Here is a 27,580-nt window from a genome sequence, read left to right on the forward strand (position 1 = left end):
ACCATGTTCACCATCTTACTTTAGCATTTCAGCATGCTAACATTTGCTAATTAGCACTGTACACAAAGCACATCTGAGCTGCCCCTGATTATAGAGGTAGGCCTGACTGGTTTTGCCGGTATTAGGTTGTAATTCAAAGTACTGAACAAATGAATAAACTTGACCTCATGATGGTGCTAGATGGAAAGACTGAGGATCATCAAAGTTATTAGATTTCATTCTGAAGGGGGGGGGCTAGGAATGCCTGTGCCAAATTTCATGGCAATCCTACAAATAGCTCACACACAAAGAAAGAGAGAGAGAGAAGAAGAGAAAGAGAAAAAGGAAACAAATACTAACATGCCATGTCGAAGGACATGTCGTTCCCACTCGAGGCTGTTGGTGAAGCATCGGCCACAGAACTCGCAGGGAAGACGCTTCTCGACAGTGCTCGGCCCAGAGCTGCTGCTGCTGCTACTGCTGGTAGGAGATGCAAGGACCTCTGGGAAACAGAGTTCAAATGATTGGTTAGTCTCAGAATACAGCAAATTCACATGTGTTTATTTCCTATTTGTAACTAAATCTGAAAACAATAGAAACATTTATTGCTAGAGTTAATCATTAATATGCAAGTAGTATTCTGTAAGTCATTTTACACCAATCACCAAGTAAAAATGTGTAGTGTATTAAAAAATGAATGTTGCCTCCTTGGTAGACCAGTGTTAGTGTTAGCTTGTGTTAGTTCTACTTTTTCCTTCAGAGAGCAACCAACACCAGTCAAGTATATTCAGTGACTTGTAGCCTATGAGAATGAAATAAAGAAATCAATTCAGAATAACAATGTGACTTTGGTTATTTTGGAAGACAAACAGTGCTCCTGAAGGACAGCTAAAACACATTAAAAATCATATGTATGCCATGGGACTTCCAAAATAAACAATATTCTGGAGGTGTAATTGTCTTCTTACTTATGAGCACATTTATTTGGCTTCATCCAGTATGAGACACTGGAGATTTTTCTTTTTTTTTTTTACACAGATCACAATTGGAAATGAAATAATTGAGAACATGATAGCAAATGGCTTTTCACCAGATACACATTTACAGCCTGATCCCAGTGGGTTTGCTAGGAAAGCTGCTGTGAGATGAGCTCAAATGCAGCAGTTGAATAGGATTCAGTCGTGGTTTTGACTTGACGGGCCAGGTGTGAAGTAGACTTTATATTTGTTCTTTCAGCAAACATCAGCCATTGTACTTGACAGCACGGTGTGAGACATTGTTTTTATGCTTCCTGCTTGTTTTTCAGTTGAAATACTGTTGTGTTACTTTGTTTATAAATGGATATGGGCTCTGTCTGTATGACTGAATGATAAGTAACATAATCGGTAGAGACTTGTATTCAGCCAACAGAACAGCACTTCACTGATGATCATCTGTATTTACCTTGTAGGGCTGGCTTCGCTTCCTCCACCCCCTTAACTTCCTCCTCTTCTTCTTCCTCCTCCTCCTCGTCTTCCTCTTCCTCTTTGATGTTGTCCCCTATCTCTTCATCATCCACCTCTCTCTGTTCATGCACTATGTTTTCCATGAGTTCCATTCCTTCGTCGTCGTCCTCCTCCTCTTCTGTAGGAACTTTTCCATCTACTACCATCTCAATCATTTCTCTCTCCTCTTCCTCCTCTGCGCTGCTCCCGTGTTCTTTTATCATCTCCAGCTGGTCCAGGTTGACTCGGCCCATCAGCTCAAAGTTGCGGATAACCTGATCAGAAACAGGAGGCATTTGTCATTTTGGTATAGTGTGCTCTGAGCTGCATTCATTTTGGAGAACTCGCTTTTTTTCATTTTCTTTTCTAATGCAGCTTGTTGAAGCCTTCAAAACGAAAAAAATGAATACATGATTTTGAGGTTGATTGTTCTTGTTATTTGCCATTTTTCTATATAACATTTACCACAGAAGCTCAAGAATGATACCCTTTCTTATTGGTAACAATTATAAAATCTCTAAGTAGTTTATTCAGATTATTACAACTGGGTTGAAATACTAAATGTGATATTTGTTTGTCCCTAGTTGTTTGGTTCTTCGTGTACTAACGCACATTAGCTGGGTTTCTTGGATCTATGGTCATTAATTGTGACACAAAAATTTATACCCCACATTTACTCAATATCAAAGCCATAGTGAAAACAAGTTAATTTTTCAACTTTATGTTCTGAGGCAAAGACACTGCTATAAAAGTTTCTGGCAGAAATTTATTTTAACCCCAAAGTACTAAATCAACAGAAATAGAAGGTTTTTGAAGATGAAGGTCGGTCTCAGTCAACAGTCAAATGCTCATGTTTTCACTGATCTCATTAATAAGAATTAAAGAATTAAAAACGGAGCATCTCTGGAACAAGATGTGCATTTGTACACTCTATAATACAGGTGTTGACTGAGCTAAAATGATCTGAAACCTAAGTCATTTTAACAAAGACGGAAGGTTTGATAACAGCATTTGCTCATCTCATTGCTTATGCAACTTGTTGTACAGTAAATTATGACACTCCCTCTGAGTAATTCCCTCCTCCCATCCTCCCTAAAGACTCAGAGCTGGAGCCTGCAATCCACTTCCCTGCAGTGTCTATCCCTCCGGTCTCCCTACAGTGGATGAGCTGCATCTCTCCTTTATCGTTTTAACAACAGATACTCCCAGGTCTACAATGGATATTCAAGCGTTTCCAACACTGAAGCATACATTAATAGTATTCCTACGGCAACAAACTAAAAATGAATTTACTGCCTGATGCGCTATTAAGACCTACAACTCATTCAGATAGAGGAGTGCTAAATGATTGCTCTGTGTCGCTGATGACGAATGAGTCACAGCTTTTAAATTATGGCTTGGCTTCTTGAAGCCAGCGGTCATACTCGAGGCAGATTAGAAATATCTACAGGCTGCCCTCTTTGCTTCCTTGACCTTCATCTACCAAACATCTCGACGCTTCTTTACCAAATGATGATATGAATGAGGAGGGTGCTCAGCAACGCTGAGAGCCACAATTAAAAGTGCACTTATAAATAAGAATACAAATTCATAACTATAAGACCTCTCCACATTCATCTGATCAAAAAAAATACACACTTTGTCTATTTCACAGAGCTCTGGTGCTCCTTCTCCTCACTGTACCAGAGATGCTTGGTCCCTCCTCCGACCTATATCAGATTCTTCCTAATTTCCAGAAATATCAAGTCCCTCCCTCTCGACAACGGCAGGGTTGGTCTCTTCACCCGAGATCCACAGATGCCATATTCTGCCACACAGGAAATACTAAACTGTGGCTGTATTATTTCTCTTATCTGTATGTGTTAATATTTTAATCATCCATTCATCCATTATCTATAACCTGCTTTAGGTAAAAGGTGGGCTGGACATCCCAGCATGCTTTGTGTAAAATCAGGGATCCAGTCATGTAATGAATGAAAAATGATAACTGGGTGCCCTTTAAAGTTTAATGTACTGTAAACTCCTAAAATACCATCTGCCTTCTCACATCATCTCATGAATTATCTCCATTAAGGGAGGCTGAGAGATGAAACCTTCTTTCCCCTGGATGTTGTTACAGTATACTGAAACTTGAGCCATTTGATATGTATGCACCTACCTCATCTTATTCTATTGTATCAGTAGCCATTTGTCTGCTATTTCTATCTCCCTATATGTCAAGGCGCAGCCTGAGGTTAATTTTAGATTTATTAGCTGGTGTAGAAACGCTTCACTTGAAAAAGACATGCAATATTTAAATATAAAAATAAGTTTGTGGGCCAAATTAAAAACATTAGAAAGTTTACATACTTTCAATCTCCTGATTGACTTTATGCTCCACTGTAATTTGAATCTTCTTAAGAGTTCTCATCTAATAAAGCTTAATTAGACGTGTTCATAAATACCATACACACATAATAAATGGTAGCTGCAATGGGATGTTTTCCCTGCCTAATATTAAGATGGACTGATTTGGATTTTAATGTGAAACTGCTGCAGGAACTGTTTACTTGCAGTCACTGAGAGTAGCTTGTTAACATTTGACTGATGTTAGTGGTTTAGCTACTATATAATTATGTCTCTTTGTAAAGTGATCAGTTTCACACTAGTGAATATGCTTTGACACTGGCTGAATGTAAAACACCCAAGTAAACAAAGCAATTCCCTGTGTTGTTGCTGCATTCAATCTCTTAAACATATTTTATTGGGTATTGATTGTTGTTGTTCCAATCTATCTGCATCCTCACCCTATCTGCTGTTTCAAAATGTAATTACAAGAAACATTTAACACTTTTTGAATGTAGGTTCCCTTTACTATTCTGCTGTGTTCATTTCCACTGTACTTTGTTGGCCAAAGAAAAAAAACTCTTTTTACTTGCCTGATTATATCAATAATTTCTTTAAAAAAAGAAGAAAGAAAATAATTAAATAATTAAAAAGGTCTGAGTATCTGGGGGTCAAATGTTTACAGGATATCTGTTGTTTACAGTTCAGCTGCTGATTACTGAGGATAAGTTTGGTTTAAGAAATTGTAAATCGGCTTTGCTGTCATATGTGATCTTTCAATACTGTGGGAATATAGACAGGCAGAGGTCTCATAATTAACTCCCATAAAAGCAGCAAAGGCCATATTTGAAGAGTTGAAATTACAGAGTGTATAAGTTGTAAACAACTCATTCTACAGCCATTAGGAAAACTAATGATTAAAAACTATTCTTACCAGTAAAACACATTCTCTGACTCTGATTTTGATGGTAATAAGTCAGAGAAAAATCTTTTATCTGCAAAATGAGGCCATCATTTACAGTCATGATGGCTATATTCCTCTTACTTTTCAAATCACAGTGTAGAAACCAATTAAATAAAGTATATCAATTTAAATTTGGTTACAGAAAACTTCATATCTGGACTCCAACAGACCTTGTGCTCAAGGCGGAGATGCTCCTCTAGCTGACTCCGTCGACTGCTGTCATAATAGCAGAGCTGGCACTGGTAAGGCTTGATCTCAGCGTGCTTCTGCAGGTGCAGCTGCAGGGCCTGGTCACTCGAGCATGTGAAGGTGCATTTGTGGCAACGAAATACCAGGCCCTGAAGGTGGCGTGACAGCTTGGAGCGGCTGACCTCCAGTGGAGCCACTCGCTCCTCTGGTGGAGGAAGAGGAGAGAGTGATGTGGATTATTAGGTCGGAGGAAGGGAAGGGAGGTAATGGTGGAGCGGAGGAAAGGCAAAGAGGAACAGTGAGAGCTATAAAGACAGAATTGGAAGAGGAGATGTGGGGGCGCAGGAGAGATATCAAATAACATTTGTCCACAGACACACACACACAGACACACACAGACACACACACCACACACAGAAAAGTGTAATCACAGTGCCTATTACCTTTCGGTGGTTTTGTCATTTTCTCAGTTTCAACACAAACACACTTCTATATAACTGAAGAAGAACTGTCATAAAAAAAAACTACCCAAACACTCCGAAAAGTTTGATCAACCCCTCAGTTCCACGTTTGCTTGTTTTTTGTCAGTTTCAGTTCTCATGAAAGTTCACACACAGTAAACAAAATGCCTTCATTATTATCATTATTATCATATTATCATTTCAACATTACTTGTCACTGTCAGGATGCGAGGCCCCCAGAGGAGACTCCTGGAAGTCACTGCACCCAGTGAAGAAACAGTCCAGCAGTAGCTGTTACCTCCTGTTTCAAATCTATGCTAAGCTACGATAACCCTTTCCTGGCTGAGTCAGACATGAAAGTGATCTCACAGAGAGTCTAGTCATCTGACTGGCTAGATATAAAATAGATCTATTTCCCAATGTGTCGAACTATTCCTTTTAAAGGAAGGTTTTCCGGGTCCCTGGTGCGTACCTCTGTGCAGGACAATGTGGTCAATCATATTGCTCTTGTGTTTGGTGTGGTAGAGGCAGAGAGGGCAGCGCAGGTCTTTAGGGAGATCTTCAGGTGCATTGTTGTTGTGTCCGGCCTCCACATGCATGCTGAAGGTATTCCTGAGACAGATTGACAGGCAAACATCAGTCGACTACCAAAATTAGTTTCTCTATGTGGCGCGCTTGTACCTTCATCTAGCATGATCTATATTCTGATAAACAAGATAACATAGCAAAGCATACTGCATCTCGGCCATTTTCCTGTTTCTCCCTGTCAAGGTGAAGTGTTCTCTTACTTGTAGCATGTGAAAAAGGAGCAGTCTTTGCACTTGAAGAGCTTCTTGCCACCGTGGCGGTCCCTGTAGTGGCGGCGAAGGCTCTGCATGTAGCCAGAGCTGAACTCACAGAACTCACAAGTGAGGACGCCGTCTGGTCGATGGTCAGCCACTGTCGAGCCACCGGGCATCGAGCCGGAAGACATTTGACTGCGGGAGGCCAGCTGGTAATGACTAAGCTGCTGACGAACATCGGCTGGCTCCAGGTACGATGGATCTGAGAGAAGTATAGAGACATTAAGAAAACTTTATTATGCGGAACTTCTCTGTAGTTTGGAGCAGTGGCGGAAAGTACATTTACTCAAGTACTGTACATTTCATGCCACATTACACTTGTACTCCACTACATTCACTTGTCTATTACTCACGAGATTAAAATACATGGATTGTTAAAGATAAAACCAGTTTTGGCTTGTGACTTTCTACCAGAGGACACATTTCCTCTTAAAATCACATGGTTTCATTTAAATGAATTGAAACAGATAAAATGCAAAGAGAACAGAAAAGTCTAAAGCATGAATACAGTACATTCGTTTGGCAGAACTGAGTTTTTTTTCTCATTTTTTCACTTCACAACCTCAGATTTGGCGTGTGACTCTTGGAGAGGGCCCAACCCTGGACTAAACTACCGAACCTGATACTGTATAAAGTTGTTCAATTATACATCAGTTGCAGGGGCCATTTATGTTTGATACTTTCATTACATTCAGCTGATAACCTTCTGTGCTTTTACTTCTAATTGAATATTTTACATTTGTGTATTGGTATTTTTACTGAAGTAAATAATGTGTGTACATCTACCACTTCTGGTCAGCAGATATTATTATGACGGCATAATGTTTTAGCATAGCACAAAATGTATTCACAGGCTACTGAGTATATTTATATTATTATTATATTAGTATCTTAGTATATTTCTCTTTGATGATTATTTTCTAACATGGACAGGCAGTAACCATTCTTCATGAATACTAATTTCAAGAGGATTTGGGAGCTAATTTTCAACCCACAATAGCCACTGTACATCTGAGACTTATGTTATACCAACACAGTTTTTGCGCAGCAGGATGGAGTTTAGCCTACTTTATGTATCTTCTCCAAATTGATTCTTTTTGTGAAAGATGTCTGATTATTTCTTAAAAGAAAATCCATGTTTTTAATATTTAATAAAAAAAAAAAAAAAAGCTATGAGCAGACTGCAGTGGATCTTTTCCTTTCTAAAGGAGACACGACTATCCTGAAATTGAGTTGCGCTCACACCAACTGTCCCCTCCCCTCTCACGGATACAGGAGTGTAACTGTGACTGTCATCATTCGTCCCCGACCATTTTCCCTCCTCATCCCCTTTCTCATGAGCCTACAGTGAGCGAGCTCATCTTCTCGTCCTACTTTGAGCCTCCGACACATCAATAAATAAACCACAGTGACACTAATAGAATATCTATTCATGTGAAAAATGCCTCATTCAGCACTCAGAGTATGAGGAAGCATGGAGGGGGAAAAAACTTTACTTTTTAACTTTTACTTTATAAAATGCTTGAGATCCAATTTCTCAGAGCCAGAGGAATTCATATGAATCAAACAATGCCACAGTTGGCTCATGCTTTTAATATCCTCACTGCATTGTGGAGATGTATGGAGATTAGATATCAGATGGAGAGCAAATTTTGTAGTCAGGTAGTGGTGTGTCTTCTTGAATGGATTAAAGGCCAAAACTGTCTATTCCAGCACACTGCATAAATGACAGGTGGATTACTTGTGTGAGGAGTTGAAGAAGAGAGAGGAGGAGGAGAAATATTTTAAGGATGGGGTTGGATTTCAAAGAATTTTCATAGTTTCGGGCAGGTGCAGGTGGAAACGTTGAGACAAACCGCAGCTATATTCAAACCATTTTCTTTTTTAACAGAAGTCTAAGGAACCATCCCTGCTAATGAGAAGCAATCAAATAGTTAAACACATTTCACTGCCAAAATAAAAGCACAAACCCTCTATTCCACCGCAAACATCAGACTTTTAGACATTCAACTGAAGGTAGCTACTCTGGCGTGGTAGAGAGACATTCAGTGTGTCAGCTCTGCTCTTTCTCAATGCTTCATTTGTCTTGGTGGGGCACAGCTGACAGTGGTGGTTGGTGCATTGAGGAATGCTGCCCTGCTTCAGCTCCAGGGAAGATTCCACAGCTCCAGCAGCAAGGTAACAGCTGCTGCCAAGAACAGTCTGCAAGCTACAGCAGTGGCTGCACGGACACTAAAACACCTAAAACATGGCATGGCATCAACCTACAGCGAAGGTGCCTCCTCAGTGGAATATATTCTGCAAAGAAAAGTGTCGCATAACAACATTAAAGAAGGCGAAAACAGACGAATCTGAGCCGTCAGACTCTTAAATTCTCATATAATTTATTCAATCTGTGCACATAACCCTCTCCCAGATAGAGTGAATAAGATACAGACTTGTTGATGCTGATGTTTGGAGATGTAAACAGGAAGTAAACTTTGCTATGGTGTCAACTTGAGCCCCGTCTATTTTTATTTTATTTTTTTATCCTAGGTTTGTTTACAATTTAAAAAACTGGCAGCTTGAACAGTTTGTTGAATTAGCTACTAGCAGTTCCTGTTTTCAGAGTACCCATGGCTGTATAGTTAGTTATTACTGGATTAGTTTAATACTGAAGAAAACTTAAAAATGTGATGATTCTCGGGCAAGTTCTGGAGTTATTTCAAAGCAGATTTATGGATGTTTATCTGCGATGGACCTCAGAGATGCACATACTCAGAAAGTTGTCTAAAATATGTCTATCATGTCTGTGAGTTATGACTCTTTTTCTGTGTCACATTGGATTCTGCTTTGATGATCAATAGAGATTTTCCAAAAAAAAATCTGGCCTGACAAGTATCATATGACGTTATATCTATTTAAGTGATATTACACATGATCTCATACCATCTGAGGCCAAGGGAGTCTGTTCTGTGTTACTGGCCAGCCGGGAGGGCCTGAGGGTGGCATGAGCAGCCTGGGTAGCAGCCCGGAGTTTGGGGAGGGTCAGGGCCTCACCGTGGTCTCTCAGAGAGTGCTCCTTCAGCTGGCTGATGGTCATGGAGGAGAAGGGGCACGACAAGCACTTGTATGTGTGCTGCTCACCTGGAAGACAAACGGGGATCACAAGTCAGCAAGTTTATGAATACAAAAGGAATATTAGATGAGGGTTAGCAGAGACCTATAAATCACTGATAGTGAAGAAAAAAACATGGTAACAATAAACACATCCTCCATCACAAACAAAGCTATTCCCCTCTGAGCCACGCTGTAGCAAATATGTCACCTTGCGCTCATTTAGCACTCCCCTTGGACTAATTAGTGTAATTTTGATAAAGAAAAATGTTGAGCTGCATTGTTAATCAAAGTTTCATCAAAATTTCATCAAAATTCAAACACAAATGTCTTGAGATATCAGACATAAACACAAAATTATTAACAAAGATATTAAGTCAGATCCACATTCAAACCCTTCAACTTCCCTTTTAGGCAATTTGGAAGTACTGTACAAAGTAGATTATCCAACAAAAACCAACAGTACAGTATGTTAAAAACACTACTGCTACAATGTGAAACTAATGTTGGTTTTATTAGCTAATTTGACTGCTCTTTGTTATTTCTCAGTTAGACCTGACCTGACACAAAGACAAACATTAAATGGAGTTTTGCAAGTGGTGAGAACAAAGGACAGTACTTCATTATGATTTATGCTCCTCCAGTTTATGACTGTGCTTATGCCGTTTTGGCTACTGTGCATGTTTCTGGCAAATGCTTTGGTAGAGTTTTGAATTTACCCAGGGGGGATTTACAGCATCTTGCTTCCTGTTTCTGCTGAATATATTTGCTTAATGCAAGCAGTACCCTGAGGAGTGAAGCCATTACTACCAAATCTGATCTGACTGTAGCATGTTCTTACCAGAAGCAGTTTAATAAGGAAGCCACTTCCTTATCGAGCTGCTTCTGGTAAGAACATATTGTTTGGAATAAGCCAGCTCTTGGGTGTGGATGCATCAATCCAAATGTATCATTAGCCAGTTCTTCTAGTCCATAACAGGCTGGACTAGAAGCAAGAACACAAAGAACTGAGCCACAGTGATGAGATTTAATGTACATATATATATATATTTTTTTACCACAAAGAATAAAAGTGAATGTCTATATAATCACCAAACTCCACTTTTCAAATGTAATCACAACTCAAAATTGGTTTGTCTCAATTATCCACTGCAGTTGTTAACTCTTACTGCAGCTTCGTGTTCGCTCCAATCAGACAGTTGAGAGCACTAATCCCGCTGAAAATTGGCCTTTCTAGTTTGCCAGTTCTACGATTATTTCTTTTGCTCGTGTATTGATTGCTCAGGTGGAGCTTTTCTTTTTTTTTTTCTTCTTTTTTGCATTTTTTGAATGCCTATGTCTTTGGATCAATGTTGCCGTCTGGCTCGCTCAAAAAACAAAAGCGATCACAGGCGGAGAATCACATCTAAGTAAAGACATCTGTATGCCTCCACCTTTGTAGCATTCTGAGGATTTCTCCACCATATTCCCAAATAAACAATATTAACAATATATTCATATGTTTGTGCTTAAATCTGGGTCCAAATTTGATTCATTTGGATGTGCTTAATTAGGTGTGTCTAATGTACTCAGTGAATGGTAAAACTGCTCCTCAAGCTAATCCACTGGTTGCATTATGCTGGATAAGATAAATCAAGCACAGCATCGTTATGTGGAGGATGATAAACAGGAAACTGCTATTCTGGCCCGGGAATACCTTGTTAGTCATGGCTGTAAGATGTGGTTTAATATATATATATATATGTGTGTGTTCTCGTGTGTGTGTGTGTGTGTGTGTGTGTGTGTGTGTATGTTTTTACCTGTGTGTGCCTTATGCAGGTGGCTCTTCAAGCGACTCACGTAGGCAGATTTAAAGGGGCAGAGCTTGCACTTGAAGGGCTTGTGGTGCCCGTGGTGAGACTGCACATGTCTGTCCAGGCTGGCGATGAGACAAAATATTTATTAAAAAAAACAAAAAAAAAAAACAGAAGGGAGGATAGGATATGAGATAAGAGGATAAAAGAAGAAAAAAAATAAATGAAATGAGGACAAAAGGATAGCAGATAAAGAGAGAAAGTGATAAGAATAGGGTACAGGAAAGAAAGAGGCAGAGCTCTACTCTACAGCATCCACTTTGATGATTTCAACAGCGGGGTTTTCAGCAGCATCTAAAGCACTCAATTCTGTTTACCTCACAAACAACAGCCGCACATTTTCCAATGACTACAGAACAAGGAGCCGTGGGGTGAACTCATCTACCCACAATCCCCTGGTGGGAATGAGTGTGTGAGTGCCTGTGGGGACGGTGGCTGTGTTTTTAATGCCAGCCTCCTAGGTGGCATGGGAATGCGACTTCTTTCTGGGTCAGGGCACATACAGTACAGAGGTATTACACCTGGGAGCTCAGAGGTGATGAGGACTCTCTCCTTCCCTTTCGCTCTGTGTCTCTGTGATGGATAAAACAAATCACACTACCAAAAATGTCTGCCTACGTCTAATGTTTGTCTCGCTCTCCTAGGAGGCAGGAAATCTTAGAGAAGATGGAGAAGAAGAGGATTCAAAGGGAATGTGACAGGGTAAACAGATCATGGTGTAAAACTGTGCTCTACACGAAATGAGTTTAACATCCAGCTGATTTGTAGAACAGCTGGTGGAAGTCTTGTAAGGTATACAGGGGCGAGGGTTTACAGTATACTTCTACCACAGCTACATATATTGTAAGGCTGCAGGTTTACTGATCTATCACCAAAGAGAAATGACACAGTTAATACATGGCTTTGTTCTCCTGCTAGATTTTACTGGCTGAAGTAAATTTGGCAGGAACAGAAACATTATGAGCCTAGTAAGTTATAATCAAATCAAACCCTGTTTATTATTTATAGTTTGCATTTTTACAGTTATTCAATGTATTTACATTTTATATTTATCTCACTTTTTTAGTAGTTTTCATTGTTTGTGGTGGAGTCGCCACTCCCACACTTCGAAATTGCCTTCAAGGGATTCAGGATATGATGTATGTAACAGAGCTGTAAACTACTGCTGATGCAAACCAAATATTTCCTATATAATATTCAACTGGGAAAACACAGGGTGGCTTTTGTTGTGGCAAAGCCAAAAGAAACACAATGTGTTTTTAAACAGACGTTTGCACTGATCACAATAGTTAATGAAAATTGTGTCTACAAAACAAGACATGGGGCATTTGGGTCTGAATTCTTTTCATCAGTGGGAGTAATAGAACAAGGAGCAGCCACAGTGAGCTGTTAGATGAAAAGCAACAGGGGAGAGCTACTTGTGCCATGGGCAACAATTATTCATGACTTCTCTGTTAAAACAACTTAAGTTTGTTTGGGTGCATTATGAAAAGACGCACCAGTTGCATTTCTGAGAGGGTAGCTGCTCAGTGAGTCTTGGCTGCAGTATTGAACTGAACTTGATGTTGCCAACATAACCAAAGCAACCAGGTCTAATAATCAGAACAGATCAATGTTCAATGGAAGATCAACACTGGTAGAAAAAATCAGAGTAGTAAATGTGTGTTTACTTTGGGCAAAGTTGCCTAACTTACTCTAGTTTACTCTTTGTAAAGCAGCACACAATACACAGGGGGTGCTACTGTAGAATCAGTGTTAGAGGTGTCAATCATAGACCCTGCTCCTCCCTACTTACTTGTGCCTGAAGGGTGAGACGAACTGGCAGTACTGGCAGCTGTATTTGTCCTCTCTGCTGAACAGCGCCATGGCTGAGTGGCTCCTCTCGTGGGACCTGAGTCCCTGCATGGACATGAAGACTCGGTCGCACTGGGCACACGGGTGACCCCCTGCTGCTAAGCGCTGCTTCAACTGGCCCTCTGACACCACGGCCACGAGGGCCGCTGCGCTTCCTTCAACGGCATCCATTTCTGGATCAACCGTCTCTGCGGCCACAGCAACACCGCCAGAAGCTGTGGAAACCAAGGACGGGCCCTCTGCTTCAGCTGCTTCATCCCCTTCCAGGTCGCCATTGGTTAGGCCCTCTGAAGGCAGGGTCAGGGGGACCTCGCTGACTTCCTGCTGCAAAACAAAGAGGAGAAGCCTCAGATGTTCAGTAGCTTTTCTGTGCCTGTTAGATTTTGTTTGTCAAAGTGTTTCATTATGCAGATGCACGACACTGCAATAAGGAGTAAGATTAAGGATAATGTATCTGGATAGTAGTACCAGATGACAAACATAGCTGTACATTAAAGTATCACTTAGAATCTGGCACCTGTCACTCTTTTTACTGGATCAGACGCACCATATCAACAATGCATAAGCAACAGTTAAGCATCTGTCTAACACCTATGGTTCTGTCTATGCTTTATCAGTGCAATAACTTTCAGATACATTGTAGTTAGAGCTCTCTCTCGCTCTGATTCTTTTACTCTTACTCTTTGTAAATTTTTGCTGGAGTGCTGATCAACCTTCCATTAGCTTTACATTGGTCTGAAATACTCCAAACACTTGGCCAAACTGCTTCAAGCTGTGGCGTGAGCCCGTACGGGTGTAAGATAAAACTGTTCTGGGAAAAAGTGAAAAACATAAGTTATTCAAGTCCGGCACAGGCGAGCATTAATCGTACGTTTAGCCAGCGGCTAGCTCCAGCCCTGACCTGAGACTCTGTGGTCCAAAGGTATTTATGGACACATGATACTCAGTTGATATTAAGTTGATAGCTCTATGCAAATGGAATGTGACAGGAAAATTTGAACAAGACATCTTGAATCTGGCCAGAAGCTTTGTTACATATCATCCTACACTCTCCTCCATCGTTTTATATATGTCTCAAACACACAACTCTAAAGAATAACAACAAATCTTTATACCAAAACCACAAGCATTTACTGTGAGTGACTAATAAGCCTCTGCTGGCCACTAGACCTGATGATGAGGCCAAATCACCCATGTGAGAAATGAGAGGATACAGCACAGGTACAGAGCTTAAAGAGGATGCCTTACATATTCGCTTATCTACCAACAGGCAAAACAAAACTTCACCATCAGTTTCTACTTCCTTCATCTGCTGGAGTGCAGGCTGGTTTCTGCAGTCGTCACAAGCACACAGACAATCACCATGACTTTTTTATTGCCTCAAGGAAGCTCATTCTTTCTGTGGAAGGACCTGACCCTGCACTTCATGCAGCCATAAATAAGATGTGGCATCCACAGGCCCAACCTTGCCATCCAGCCTGCCGTGACTGCACTGTCAGCCTGTTCTTCATCCAACTCTATCAGAAACCATTGCAGCTCTCGAATTGAAACAGTATTCGTGATACTATAAAAAGCAACGTTTATTTTTACCCTCTGCGATGTGTAAAACATACGGTCTGCTCCATCTGGTGGGAGATGTTGTACATGGACATGGTCTTTGTGCTGCAGGCCATGAATGCTTACAGTTAAACCACCTAAACCCTGACAGGGTTAGTGCCATTGGCTACACAGAGCAACATTTCATTCCTGAAAGTGAAAGTCGCAACAGGAAGGCTCCCTTTTTGTTGGCAGATCTCAGTTGTCACTGTGAGTTCGGTGCGTCTTCACTCTCAGTGGCCCCAAACCATCTCATCTTAAATACATAAAAGACAGACTGAGCGTCTGACGGAAGAACCAGGCCTCTCCGTTTGGTGAGGCGTTGGATCCTTAGGCCTGTTCCCCTCACTGGCAGCCTCAGTGGAATACTAATGTTGGAATGGTTACCCGCCGCTGCCCTAAAAGTTATGGCTCACCACTCTGTCCTCCAACCACCCCCCCCCCCCACCCCTACTCTCTTCCACTGCAATGGGACAGCATTGCTTGTTTTCTCTGGGGGAAGCTGACAGACTGTCTACCCAGAAGCCTATGTCAGTAATAAACAAAATGGGAAACAGAGCACCCAAGCCCAGTAAAAGAGATCGCTGTAGAGCGAGGAGGAACAGGAGTAAGACAGAAACACTGGGGACAGACCGAGTGGGTCTTTCAAGTGTTGTTAATGTTAAAGTGGGAGTGATTCATGAATACTGTACATTTGTTTGATCTCTGAAGAAGTTGCTACCCAATTTAGTTGAGACATAGCTTGGCATTTTAGAAGCTTATTTGCTTTTTTTGATGTGTGTTAGATGAGACGACGGATACCACTTTCATATCTGTACGCTAAATATGAAGCTACAGCCAGCAGCTGGGGAGCTTAGCTTAACATAAAGAGTGGAAATGGAGGGAAACCGATAGCTTGGCTCTGTCTGATGTTAATAAAATCTGCACCTCTAAAAACAGCACCTCTAACGCACTACTTTTCCTTGTTCCAGTCAATACATTAAGCTAACAGGCCGATGGCAGAAGCTTCATATTTAATGAACATCGGACATATGGATGTGATGCCAATCTTCTCATCTAACTCTCAGCAAAAAAGCAAAGAAATGTGTTTCCCAAAATATCTATCATTATTTCTACTATTATTGATTTCATGCATTTTACAGACAAGCAAACAGCATATGCCATTATACATGAAAAACATATTTTGAAAAGAACTTTAATTTTTACCATAAATAAGGAATAATATACAGTATATATATATATATATATATATATATATGTTTTAATATTGATATGTGGATAGCTAATATGAAAATATTCTAAATTCATGTAGCAAGTTCCCCACTGAAATGAGACAAATATAATACAGTAACAGCTTCAAAGAAATTGAAGACTAAATCCAACTCCATTTACCTTGACATGTCCCTCTTTGACCTCTCCATACTGGACGTGCTTCCTCAGGTGGTTGCAGATGGCTCGGAGGGTGGGGTGCACCTCTATGCAGAAGTTACACCTGAATCCTATGGGAGTTTTATTTACAGGGCTTTCCTGTTTCGAAAAGAAAAGTACAGAAAGAACCTGTTTAAGTTATTGTTTAATTTTTGTTTGACATCTTTTTTAATTTGCATTTGAAAGTGATTTGTAATGAAGCTGTTTCTCTTAAATTACATTAACAGTGTAATTTACCTGAATCTAAACCAGCTGATGTATTTGCCACAGTCAGAAGACACTGCTATCTCTCTCTCTCTCTCCTCTATGAGATTGACCTTATCTCCAATAACACTGCCACTGTTCTCAAATTTCACATTCACTTGAATGGGAAAATGGTCTCAGACTTTTGGACCCCACTGTGCTTTAAATGAGATCAATGGTATTTTTAATGAACTAATTATGAAACTAATTATCACACCTCATTATCATGCACTGTTATATACTCCTGGTGACAGTGAAGAGGCCAATCGAAATACATTATTATCTCTTTAATTATTTCGTCACTTCAGTTTTGGAAGAACTGAACTACTTAGGGTGCATCTGCAATGAATGTGTGTTTATAAAATCATGTTTGGATAAATTAACTTCACTCTCAGAGGTAGATAATGTCTTTCAGCTGTTTTGTTTTTAAACCACGGGAGCTTTTGACCTCCACGAGTTAAGGTGTGGCATCAGATGATTTACATTCTTTGACTGACAAGGTTTTAGGGAGACTTGTATCTTCACTCACCTTGTCAGGTCTGTTGTCAAGTAGCTCTGTGGCTTTCTGTTTGCTGAGAAGCTGCTTCCTCCTCTCCTGCCTCATGGCCCTCTTCTGAAAATCCTCACTGTGATTCAGTAGATGTCTGGCCAGAACTGGGAGAGCCAGGAACTTCAGCTCACAGTGAGAACACTGGTACAACTCAGAGTCCTCGTCCCCAGGACCGGGCGACACCATAAAATCCCTCTTCAAGTCATTGCTGTGGTGGTCATTGTAGTGCATAGAGAGCAGCTCGCCTGTGCTGAAAGACAACCGGAAGCATTTTAGACACTTATATGGCAGCCACTCAACCTCTCTGTCCTGGTCGGGTTCAATCGAAACCTCCAGCACTTCCTTCTCTTCCTCTTCCACAGCAATCTTCTCAGGTTCTTTGGCATAGATAACGGTAAAGTAGCGACCAAGCTTGCTAGCATGCTGCTTCTTGGGGAAGACACCTGGGTGGCGTTTAATGTAATGTGAGACAATGCTCTTCCTGCTGAAGGCCTGGAAGGCGCAAAGAGAACACCTTCGTCTCTCCACAGCCAAACGTAGGTCTTCACTCATTTCTGAATTGTCTCCCTCTGACAGCGGGGGTGCTATCACTTTGGCGGGCTTCTCGCTTAAAGTCTTGGAAGCAGCCAGACAATGGGTATAATAGGCATCAATATCATGGCGCTTCTGGTAGTGTGCTGCCAGGCCTTTGCGTATAGGATTTGTGTATGAACACAGAGCACATTTGAAGACATTGTTTTTACCCTCTGGCTGAGCACGGACATTGTTGTGCTTGATACGGTAGTGGCGAGCGATGCCTTTCCTGGTGGAACAGAAGTATTTGCAGAGTTGACACTTGAATACAGCATGTTTTTCTGTCTTATTGATGGGTAACTGGGAGAGGGCAAGGTCCAATTCACTGACCTCCTGGACTTTTGCTGCACTTGATAGATTACTAGCACTGCATTCAGCTACTGGCTCTGTGTCTTTACCAGAAGAGAAATTTGTCAGAGAGGGAGAGAACATTTCAGAGGCAGACTGATTGTGATACTTCTCATAATGGATTTTGAGTTTCTCCAGTGTCCCATGTGTGTACGGGCACATTTTGCATCTGTATGCGCCGTAGCCCTGCCTTTGAGTTTTGCACTTGTCATCTCCTTCATTTAAGTCAGTGATTTGCTCTATGTCATCTGCAAAATCTTCCGCGGTGACTTTCACTAACGGGTGCCTTTTCTGATAGTGGGTGAGGACACCGTGGATGCGAGAGTTTACATATGGACAGTGACGACATTTATACACAGAACTGGGGTTGATGTCTGCCTCCTGTGCAAAATCTGCAGCTTTTACTTTCATGCCTGGGTGCTTCTTTCCGTAGTGTGTGAGGAGGCCATGGAGACTGTTGTACTCTGACAGACATACAGTACACTGATAGGGATTGTTAGAGATGGAAAGACGTGGGTGGGAAGGATGAGGATTGCTTTCTTGAGGTGGGATGGCGATGACCAGCGCTCCATCATCTTCAATAGACTGGCAGTTGAAAGACACGTGTTCTTTGGCGACCTGCTGGTGGATCTTTTCAGCTGAGCCATTCCCTTTGATGATATCCAACAGCACAGATTCATCCCCTTTGATGGCCCAGGGGTGGACCGCCTGATAGTGACTGGTGATGTCCCATATTGTACAGGCCTCAAAGGCGCAGTCTCTGCATTTGTAATGTTTGGTTTCCATATTGCCTCCTTGTTGTTGGGTGGTTTCCGGCCCAGCCCATAGCTTGCTGGCCATGTATGTGTAATCGACGTTGTGCTCAGGGTGGCGTCTTTGGTAATGGAGCAGCAGACCCTGGGGTTCAGCATGGGAGTAGATGCACCATTCACAGTGGTAGCCAGCCTCCAGTATGCCATCTTGGTAAGCCCAGTGTAAAATGGTCATGGCCGTGGCTTTCACAGTGGGGTGCTCTTTCTTCAGATGCTTCTTCAGGGCATAGACATAGGGGGATGTGTAGGAACAGTGTCTGCACTTGAGGTTACGCAGGGGCGCAGCGGTTTCAGGGTCAGGAGGGGCTGGGATCATGGCAGAAGAGACGCTACCCGACTGAACCATCTGTGCACGCTCACGCTGACTCCGGACAACTGCAGTGTGACGACGTACGAGGTCAGCGTTGGCCTTGGTTTCTCTGTGCTTCTTCTGGTAATGAATGAGCACTCCTTTTACAGTGCGGTTGCCATAATCACAGTGCTGACAAAAGAACAGCTCATCCTCACCTTTATCACCACTTCCCGGTTTAGGGCTCGAGTTGTTCGATCCATCGTGACCATTATTTTGAAACTGCTTCAAAAACTGTTTGGGAGCCGCAATTTGCAATTCATCCATTAGTTTCATCAAACCAGGGGTGGGAGCGCCATGTTTGATATATTTTGCAGTTACTTTTACTTCTGGGTGTCTTTTCTGATAATGGACCAACACACCAACAACGGATCTGTTGCTGTAAACGCAGTGTTTACAGTAGTACATTTCTTCATCTGATCCGTACAGTGCTGCGCTTGATTGTTTCGGCGGCGTAGACATGCTGAGGTTAAACGAAGAGTTGGCTACAGGCTGCGACTGATCCACTGACATGACCTTCATGGTTTTCTGTATACGGAAATAAGACGCCTTTTGCTCTGGGTGTTTCTTCTGGTAGTGCACCAAAACAGAGTGCATGTTGGGACTAGCAAAGGAACACACGTCACAATCGTAGACAACAACGTTACCACCCATGGCCTCTTTAAGAGAGTCTGCCTCAGCACTAGCTTCAGGGGTCTTGGAAACGGTTTTCAGCACCGGGCTGGAGGAGGACCTGGGCGTCGACGTGGCCGAGTTAAACGTCTTGGGGCCAGAGTTTAATATTTCCCTCAGAGTTTGCGATTCACCTGCTTTGTGGGGCTGCTCCACGATATAGCTGGAGAAGATCATGGCGTTGTTGATCTTCACTGTTGGGTGCATTCTTTGGTAATGGGGCATTAGGCTCCTGACATTGGGGCTCGTATATGAACAAAAGCGGCACAAGTATAACAGATGCGGTTGGTTGAAGTTGAGCACGTTGCTTGCTTCAGGGTGGTGATCCATGTAGTGTTGGTGTAGATCATTGTAATTTGTGTATTCAATGTAGCACTCTAAGCAGCGGAAGACCGCGCTCTGGTCTTCGGGGTCCAGGATGTACTTAAAGCTGAACTTGATGTACGGGTGCATCCTCTGGTAATGGGTGCTGACGCTACGAGCCGACTTGTTGTGGTAATCACAGTGTTTACAGTAGAAACGTGTAGTTCCGGTTTCCTCTGAATATTCAGCGTTCTCCTGGACAGTGCCGTCAGTGGGATCAGCAGAGATGTTTTCACTATCATCTGAGAGAGTCAGTGATATAGGAATGTTTCTAGGTTTTGATTTGGGATTGCTTTTTCTTTTCCCTATTCTGCCTCCCTCGTGAGAGATCATTGATTCTCTCCCATGAAGCTGTTGTGTGTTGTAGGTAAAAACTGGGTTTTGGCTGTCATGGTCTCTCCCCTCTTTATCAGCACCGGTGTGATTTTCTCCTGCATCTTCTTCATCCATGTCATCCAGATTTATGATCATGTCCTGTTGGCTTTGGCTTATCTTACTTTGAAGGTTACTCGCAATTTCATCAATTCTAGTTCGCTTCTTGACCGAGGACAAGTCCAAAGGCAAGTCATTAATGGACTTCCTGGCTCTTTTCCCTGTTACTAGGGGCTTTTTGGTGGCAAGCCCTAAAATGGAGGTCTGGGTTTTTTGTAGAAAGATTGGAGAAGCGTCCACCTCAGAGTCTGGCTGGTCAGTCAGCTGGCTTTCAAAGACAGAGGGATCTAGGTCATCACAGTAGGAATGCTTATGCTGCTGGTGAACCCTCAGGCCTTTCAGAGTGGTGGTGGAAAAGCTGCAGAGCGTGCAGCGATGAGGGTTCTGCTGGTCGTTCGATGTGCTGGTTGTCTTTTTTCCATTGACTTTGGAGCTTACGTTACCCCCATTCACTGGCTCTTCAGCGTTTTCACTCTGAGGTTCTGGACTATCGCTCGTTAGGTCCATGGTCTCTAAATCTGAGGAACTGTGGCTCTGTTTGTGCGCGCCTAGTTTAAGAGGACTGGTGCAAATAAATGGGCATTCATCACATTTATACACTGTGGTTTTGCCAGAAAGGTGAATGTTTTCAATGTGGCGGGAAATGCTCCGCCTGTGCATGGTGAGGAAGGAGCAGAAGGGGCACTGAAAGCGGTTCATGTACTTTCTGAAAGGTATTCCTTTAGTCTCCAGCAATTTGTTATCCTCATCAGTTAAAAGCTGCTTTGCGTCTGCTGACAGGGTTCCAGTGTAGCTGGGATCATCTATATCGCCCAGCTCTTCATCGTCATCATCCTCTAAGCTGCTCCTAGAGTCTTCCTCGTTGAGTAAGTTGGCATCCATCTCTATGACACTGTTGGGGGCATCAGATGAAGCAAACCTCTTGGACAAAATAGAGGAACCTGTGCTGTTGGGTGTTACTGCACTAATCTGTGCATACTGAAAGGATGAGATGTCTGGGACTGACTTCTCCGCTGTGTTTTCTGGTGTTTTTTCTCCCGTCTCCTCCTCCTCCTCCTCCTCCTCCTTCCCGCGAACATCAGCAAAGCTCATCTTTGATCTAGTCGGGCTAGAGGGAGAATCTGGCTTGGGCGAGTTTGCACTTGCCTCCCCCTCCAGCTCCGCAATGCAGGAAACTATCTTGACCTTGTCGCTGTGCTCCTTCACCACGTGACTAGTCCAGCTGTCCTTCTGGTCAGTCTGATAGTCACACCATTCACAGGCAAACATTCCCTTCATGAGTCCACCGGCTGAGTCAGACTCCTCTGCAGTCACAGCGTATTCTGAAGGATCTCCAGTGCTCTCTGAGGGAACTTTGCTATGATACATTAGTTGGTGTTTCATTATCCTCGCTCTGCGTGGAGACTTGTACGTGCAATACTGACAGGAGTACACTTTTGAATGGTCGTTGTGCATTACAACGGTGTAGCTGGGCTGCTTAGCTGTCGGTGAGGAGATACTTGCATCTGGATCTTCCTCTGCAACATTGTGCACTTTTTTGGTGTGGTTTCTTAAGAATGACTTTGATCTGAAGTAACGGACACAGAACTTGCACTGGTAAAACGGCAGATGGGCTTCAGCGGTCTGCTTTTGTGACGTTTGGTTGGAACTGTCAGCAGAGTTGGGGCCTGAAAAAAGAGAAAGTATATGAGACATTAATAGTAAAACAGTAACATTTTCCTGCCATTATTTAGTCCTTCTGTGATTTCTGTTAATAAATTCAGCCACAACTCAATACATTTTTATGCTCTTCACTAAAGTATACGATCATCCTACTGTAAAGTGTTCTCTGAAGAGAGTGTTTCCTAATCCCCAACAAATTAACAGTAACATCGGAATTAATGTGGTAGACATACTCATTCCAGCTTTAGGAGGCGTATAATCCTTGTCATCCTTATCCTCATAGTCCTCATGTTCCTCTTCTTCCTCCTCGTCTTCGTCCTCGTCTTTCAGAGAGTCAGACTCATCTGCATCTGCAGGCTGCAGGAAAACAGTGTGCACTTCCTGAATATGGGTCTTCAAGTCATCATATGACTCGGCACGGAAGTCACAGCCATCACACTGCAGTACCTCCATCGCTACAAAGAGGGAGCACTCCCTGGAAAATCAGGGAAACCTGCAAAGAGAAAGAAAAGAGAATGAAAAAAAAAAAACATTAGGACATATGTCATTTTCACAGGAGTACATGGCAGAATACATGTTTGACTCTAGTGATTGCGAATAAAAAGAAAAATTAATTTATGAGAATCATATTAAACTATTCAGAGGAGCCATCAATGATGCAAATTAAGGGGTATTTCCGATAACAGAGAGACTCGTATAAACAGAACCATCACAAAGCTTTAACACTGAAGTCATTTCAGGACTAATGTAATTCTTCAGTATTCAGTGTCGTGACAAGGCCCTTCCATAAAAATGAGCTTGGTGATGATATTGCATGATTTCCAATAGCAATTCCTGCTGAGAACAAAGTGCACACCTTTTGCACATAACAAGACAATTTCAAGTACAAAAATATAATGCTTAGAAATGTTTACGATTATGATTATGTGTTCAGAAGATATCTTTTTAAAGCCGAGCCTCATTTGCTAGATTTATAGAGCCTCTTCAGGTTGCATTTGCAAGACCGTGCTTTGAAGGGATGTGGCACATAGTTTTTCTGATGTTGCATTGTTGGGGGAAAATCTTTTTTGGATAAAATACTGTTATTGCACTTGAGGAGGGGGACAGACACAATATAATTTGCATTTATTCTTTAAGATTACTTAAATGCTGAGAAATGTTGGAGAGGGATAAAATGGTGAAGTAAAAGCTGAAGTTGAAATATTGAAAAAATAAAAATAAGATGTAGCCCTTGAAGTCTAAATCAAATATGTCATTGAAACACCTAAAAAAAAAAAAAAAACATGAAAAATTTGAAGTGAAGTTGAGCTTTGTTCCTGCAAAACATGTTTTAAAAACTGAACAAAATAAAGGTTCAGGAATGGTTTGAGGAACACAACAAGAAATTCAAGGTGTTGACTTGGCCTCCAAATTCCCCAGATCTCAATCCAATCGAGCATCTGTGGGATGTACTGGACAAACAGGTCCGACGCATGGAGGCCCCACCTCACAACTTACAGGCTGTTTTGGCGGCAAAAGTGGGACCTACGCTATATTAGGCAGGTGGTCATAATGTTATGGCTGATCAGTGTATTTTGGTATTGATGCACAACTGCCACAAATTTCCGATGTCTCATTATCATGACAGCATCACATGATAGAAATCCATATAAAAATGATTTTCCATCTGGAGCTGTCTACAAACTCTGACAGAAAGCCCCACAAAACATGTCAAAGAGGAGAATTCTGCTGATGCTGATGTTACTCTGAATACTAAGAAGGTCCCATTTTTTACCATAGCATCATTCAAAGAACAATGGAGGGACTGAGGAGGGATTATGGGCTGATTTGTCCCATTTTTATTACCTTGGGATAAGCAACAGCTGGAGAGCAGCTCCACAGCTCAGTATTTAGAGCAGACTATTCCATCAGATTGTATCAACTGCTCTGAAATAAGATTGAATGAATCAACTGAGAGATGAAGGCTTTATGTCTTTGAGCTCCTCTGCAGTTTGGACTTGGCCAGAAAAATGTAAGCTGATGATGTGGCCATCTTTTCACAGCTCTTTCATCACAGCTTCCTGATCAATTGTAATTTTGTCCTGTAAATATTGTGAATAGGATTTGTAGCTCACACTGGTTATTAAATAGGTAGTTAAAGGGCACAGGTTTACGAATCAAAGCCCAACCAATCAGATTTTTCTTTTTACACTTTCTTTTGAACACACCCACAAAGAAATAAATCAAAGTCAAAAATACAAAATCTGATAGGGAATTTTGTGGTGCATGCGATTCAGTTGGAGGACAAAACATCAGATACTGAGATTTTCTGAACATCAAACTTCAACACCACGTAAAAGCTTAGTACAGCCATAAAAAGTGAGTCAAATTTTTATTGTATGTACGTATATGCAAGGGCCCAAAAAGAGTTTCAGTTATAACTGAAGAAACAGTGTACAGGTGCATGGAAAACCGCCTGTTAAATATAAACAAACTGCAACAACAAAAAGTAAACCAGCCAAAAGACAGTCAATAAATGGCCACTTAACAGAATAGTTAAGTCACAACAGAAGTGAATAAGCACCTCTCAGACTGATTCTCAACAAGATGTTTTACAAAGCTGAATTTTACAACAAGGCTCCCATACTGACACTGTTCCTACCCAAAGCAAATGTACAAGGAAACATAAGCTGGTGTAAATACGGAGGATCTGTAATGGAATGGGTACGCCTATGCTGTGGTACTCATTAGATCTGATAACTGCACTCCATAGATGCATAATCGCCAACACTTACAATATGAGGCCATTGCACAGGAGCAGGTGCGCCCTCTTATACAAACACTGGTCCCTCATAGTGTTTCCACATTTCAAGGTGATTATACCTCCAAACCACCAAGTAAGTTTAAGAGTGCTTTCATGAACACTATGGACGCTTTCGCCTATGTAATCCTTCGCACAGTTCAGGCCGTCTGTGACAGCATGTCACGATGGGTTACAGCTGCTCTGAATGATGGATTGCCAGGCGTTTCCTTTATTTTGTCCACCCCTCCAATTTCAGTTGGGGAAAAAAACGAAAACTCGAAATACAAGACTAAAACAACAATGAAGTGAACACATGGAAGGTTGTGTACACACCAGTGGCATGCACACACAAACACTGTGTACACTGCGTGTCAGTTGTGTTTGTATCTGATAAAAAGGACCAGAACATAAGCCTGAGGATGCAACAACCTTCTTTTGGGTTTGTGAAAAACTCCTTTGTGGACTGACAAAGTAAAAACCTTTTAGTATTTTTAGTATTTTTTTTTTTTGCCTTTATTGTACAACTTGACTTGACAATATAACGTAAGGAGGAAATGGAAAGAAACAGGTGGCTGACATGTTACACCGCAGGAAGACTACTTTCAATTAAGTACACTTAAATTTAATTTACTATTAAAATGTCAACACACACTTTCCAAACTAAAACTGTTTGTACTGTTTACGTTTGTGTACATTTGTGTATTCCATTAATGGTGTTGATTCATTGTTCTTAATTAAAAGAAAATAAATCTACACCGCAGTACATCATGGTTCATGTCTAGAGCCTGACTAAATCCAATCTCACTACTGCCATTAGCTCTTCATTATTCCTGCTGAACTGCCAGACGATGAGGAGGCTTCATCAGTGGCTGTAATAATACCCAATGAAATAACAATGTAATGATAATGATAAAATAATAATAAATGATTAAAAAAAAAGAGGTGAACCTATACTTTAGTTATATAACACTATCATAATCAACACTTTGAGTTTGCGGCTAAATTAAAATTATATTCTTAACAAGTATTTGAATTATCACACAACAGCAGCATGAGTCGGCAAGCGTGGCGCAAGTATGTATTTCTCATTTGGGTGTTAAACTTTATGGAGATCACATGTTTATCCTGTTCAGTGTGATGCTGTCTACATAGGCGCTAAATCTGATAAAGTGCCTCAGGTGATGTCACTTGAGTCAGTGTTCTTCAGGGGCTGAAGACAACAGACCTCTGTAGCCTGCTCCTTATCTCTGCTTCAGTCAGCAGCTCGAGGCTACACTTCATACTACTGGCATAACACACCTGAATCTCCGACCAAACTGTTGGCGGTGAAGTTGCATTGTGGGTTATATAGGCATCCGGTTTTGACAAGAAGAATGTGTGGGATAAAAGAGATTTTCTGCTGCATCGATTTTCATCCTTTATTTTAAAAAAGCTGTCCACCGTGACTTACTTTTATTATCTATTACTTTAAGGAGTTTAACTTTGATATAAAGACTACTTGTTTTAACTTGTTTAATTGCTAGTGTGAACAAGGAAATACTTGACACAATACGCAAAACTGAAAAAATAAATAAATAGAAAAATAGAAACTGGAAATTGTGTTACAAGGTAATTTTTGATTTGATCAGAGATACCAATGAAATACAGCCTCAGTGCCACTATGAAATTCAGACCACTGCTCTGGACATTGAAACCAAGAAATTTCAAGTGAGATCCAGCCAGGGACAGTTGGGAATCCCGCCCTGCTTCCCACACCCAACTGGCCAGCCAGTGGAAAGCTCCATGTGAGCCGGCCAAGCCGCCAGTATGTCCCCGAGCAACCAGGGGATCCATTGTTGTTCAGGGTCAGGTTACAGCCTCACCACGGGGCCCCACCCTGCTCTCTTGGCAGTTCACTGCAGTTTTGAACAAAGTTGCCTCCTAATGCCAGGTTCCTTGACATGGATATGAAGAGAATCCTTTTGGAGAAGGAGGGGAGAGGAATGCCCAGAGAGGAAAAAAAAAAAGCCTCCTACACAACCACCATCTGCCTTAGAATTGGCTGTGTCTTTTCAGCCAGTCAGTCCCTACGCCACACCAAGTTAATGGGTGAGATTGTGTAACTGCTTTCATCTAGTCAGCTGGGGCTCTAACAGGCAGCGACTGAGCTGCTCAGATCCTCCTCTGAGCTGAGCTTCAAGGGCAGCCATTTTAGGAGCTGACTATGTGCGCTTAGGTGTTCAGCCAGCACACAACATGGACCCACAGATCTGATCCTCTTCCTCAAAGGCAGGCAGCCTGTCACTGGAGAGCTGCTGACAGAAATCTATCTGCCAGATGTACTGCACTGTACCCAAGCCCTCTGCCCACACTGCTCAGCAGAAAACATCTCACACTCTTGCCAGCCCGACTTTGCCTAGTCCTTTCATTTCTCAGGGAAATTATCTCTCACATCAAGAGATTTTCAGAGAAATGCTCGAATCCGTGTTCCAAAGAAAGACAGAATAGGTCAGAGCGAGCGGCGTGCACCAACACTTTGTGGAAGAGACATACTGCAAATGCGTTTTGTAGGAGCTGCCAACTACTTTCCACAAGGGGGTCTAAAAATGTGAGGCATGTCTGAACTTCTTTATCTCAGAGCTCTGCAACCCTGAGCCCTGAGGAGAAGACGAGAGAGGGGGCAGAGAGAAGCAGAAGGGGAGAGCTGGCCTGAAGGGGAAGGGTGGGAGGAGAAGGGAGGCAGC

General features: G+C 41.9%; 1 protein-coding gene across 2 annotated transcripts in view; it reads right to left on the minus strand.

Annotated features, from left to right (window-relative positions):
* znf462 (zinc finger protein 462) overlaps window positions 1-27,580 on the minus strand; it is a 47,530-nt gene that overhangs the window by 4,326 nt on the left and 15,624 nt on the right. For both annotated transcript variants that reach the window (XM_023419666.2, XM_087177445.1), the window contains exons 2-12: window positions 22,309-22,568; window positions 16,844-22,080; window positions 16,036-16,170; window positions 12,989-13,371; window positions 11,140-11,258; window positions 9,173-9,370; window positions 6,191-6,446; window positions 5,875-6,014; window positions 4,923-5,146; window positions 1,423-1,738; window positions 340-481 (exon numbers count right to left, since the gene is read on the minus strand). In XM_023419666.2, the coding sequence (XP_023275434.1) occupies window positions 340-481; window positions 1,423-1,738; window positions 4,923-5,146; window positions 5,875-6,014; window positions 6,191-6,446; window positions 9,173-9,370; window positions 11,140-11,258; window positions 12,989-13,371; window positions 16,036-16,170; window positions 16,844-22,080; window positions 22,309-22,528 (7,370 nt within the window). In that variant the 5' untranslated portion in view covers window positions 22,529-22,568. The remainder of the gene's footprint in view (window positions 1-339; window positions 482-1,422; window positions 1,739-4,922; window positions 5,147-5,874; window positions 6,015-6,190; window positions 6,447-9,172; window positions 9,371-11,139; window positions 11,259-12,988; window positions 13,372-16,035; window positions 16,171-16,843; window positions 22,081-22,308; window positions 22,569-27,580) is intronic.

Source organism: Seriola lalandi, unplaced genomic scaffold (assembly GCF_002814215.2).
Source record: "Seriola lalandi dorsalis isolate HSWRI2012SDOR001 ecotype SW California unplaced genomic scaffold, Sedor1 jcf7180002054606, whole genome shotgun sequence".
NCBI lineage: Eukaryota > Metazoa > Chordata > Actinopteri > Carangiformes > Carangidae > Seriola > Seriola lalandi.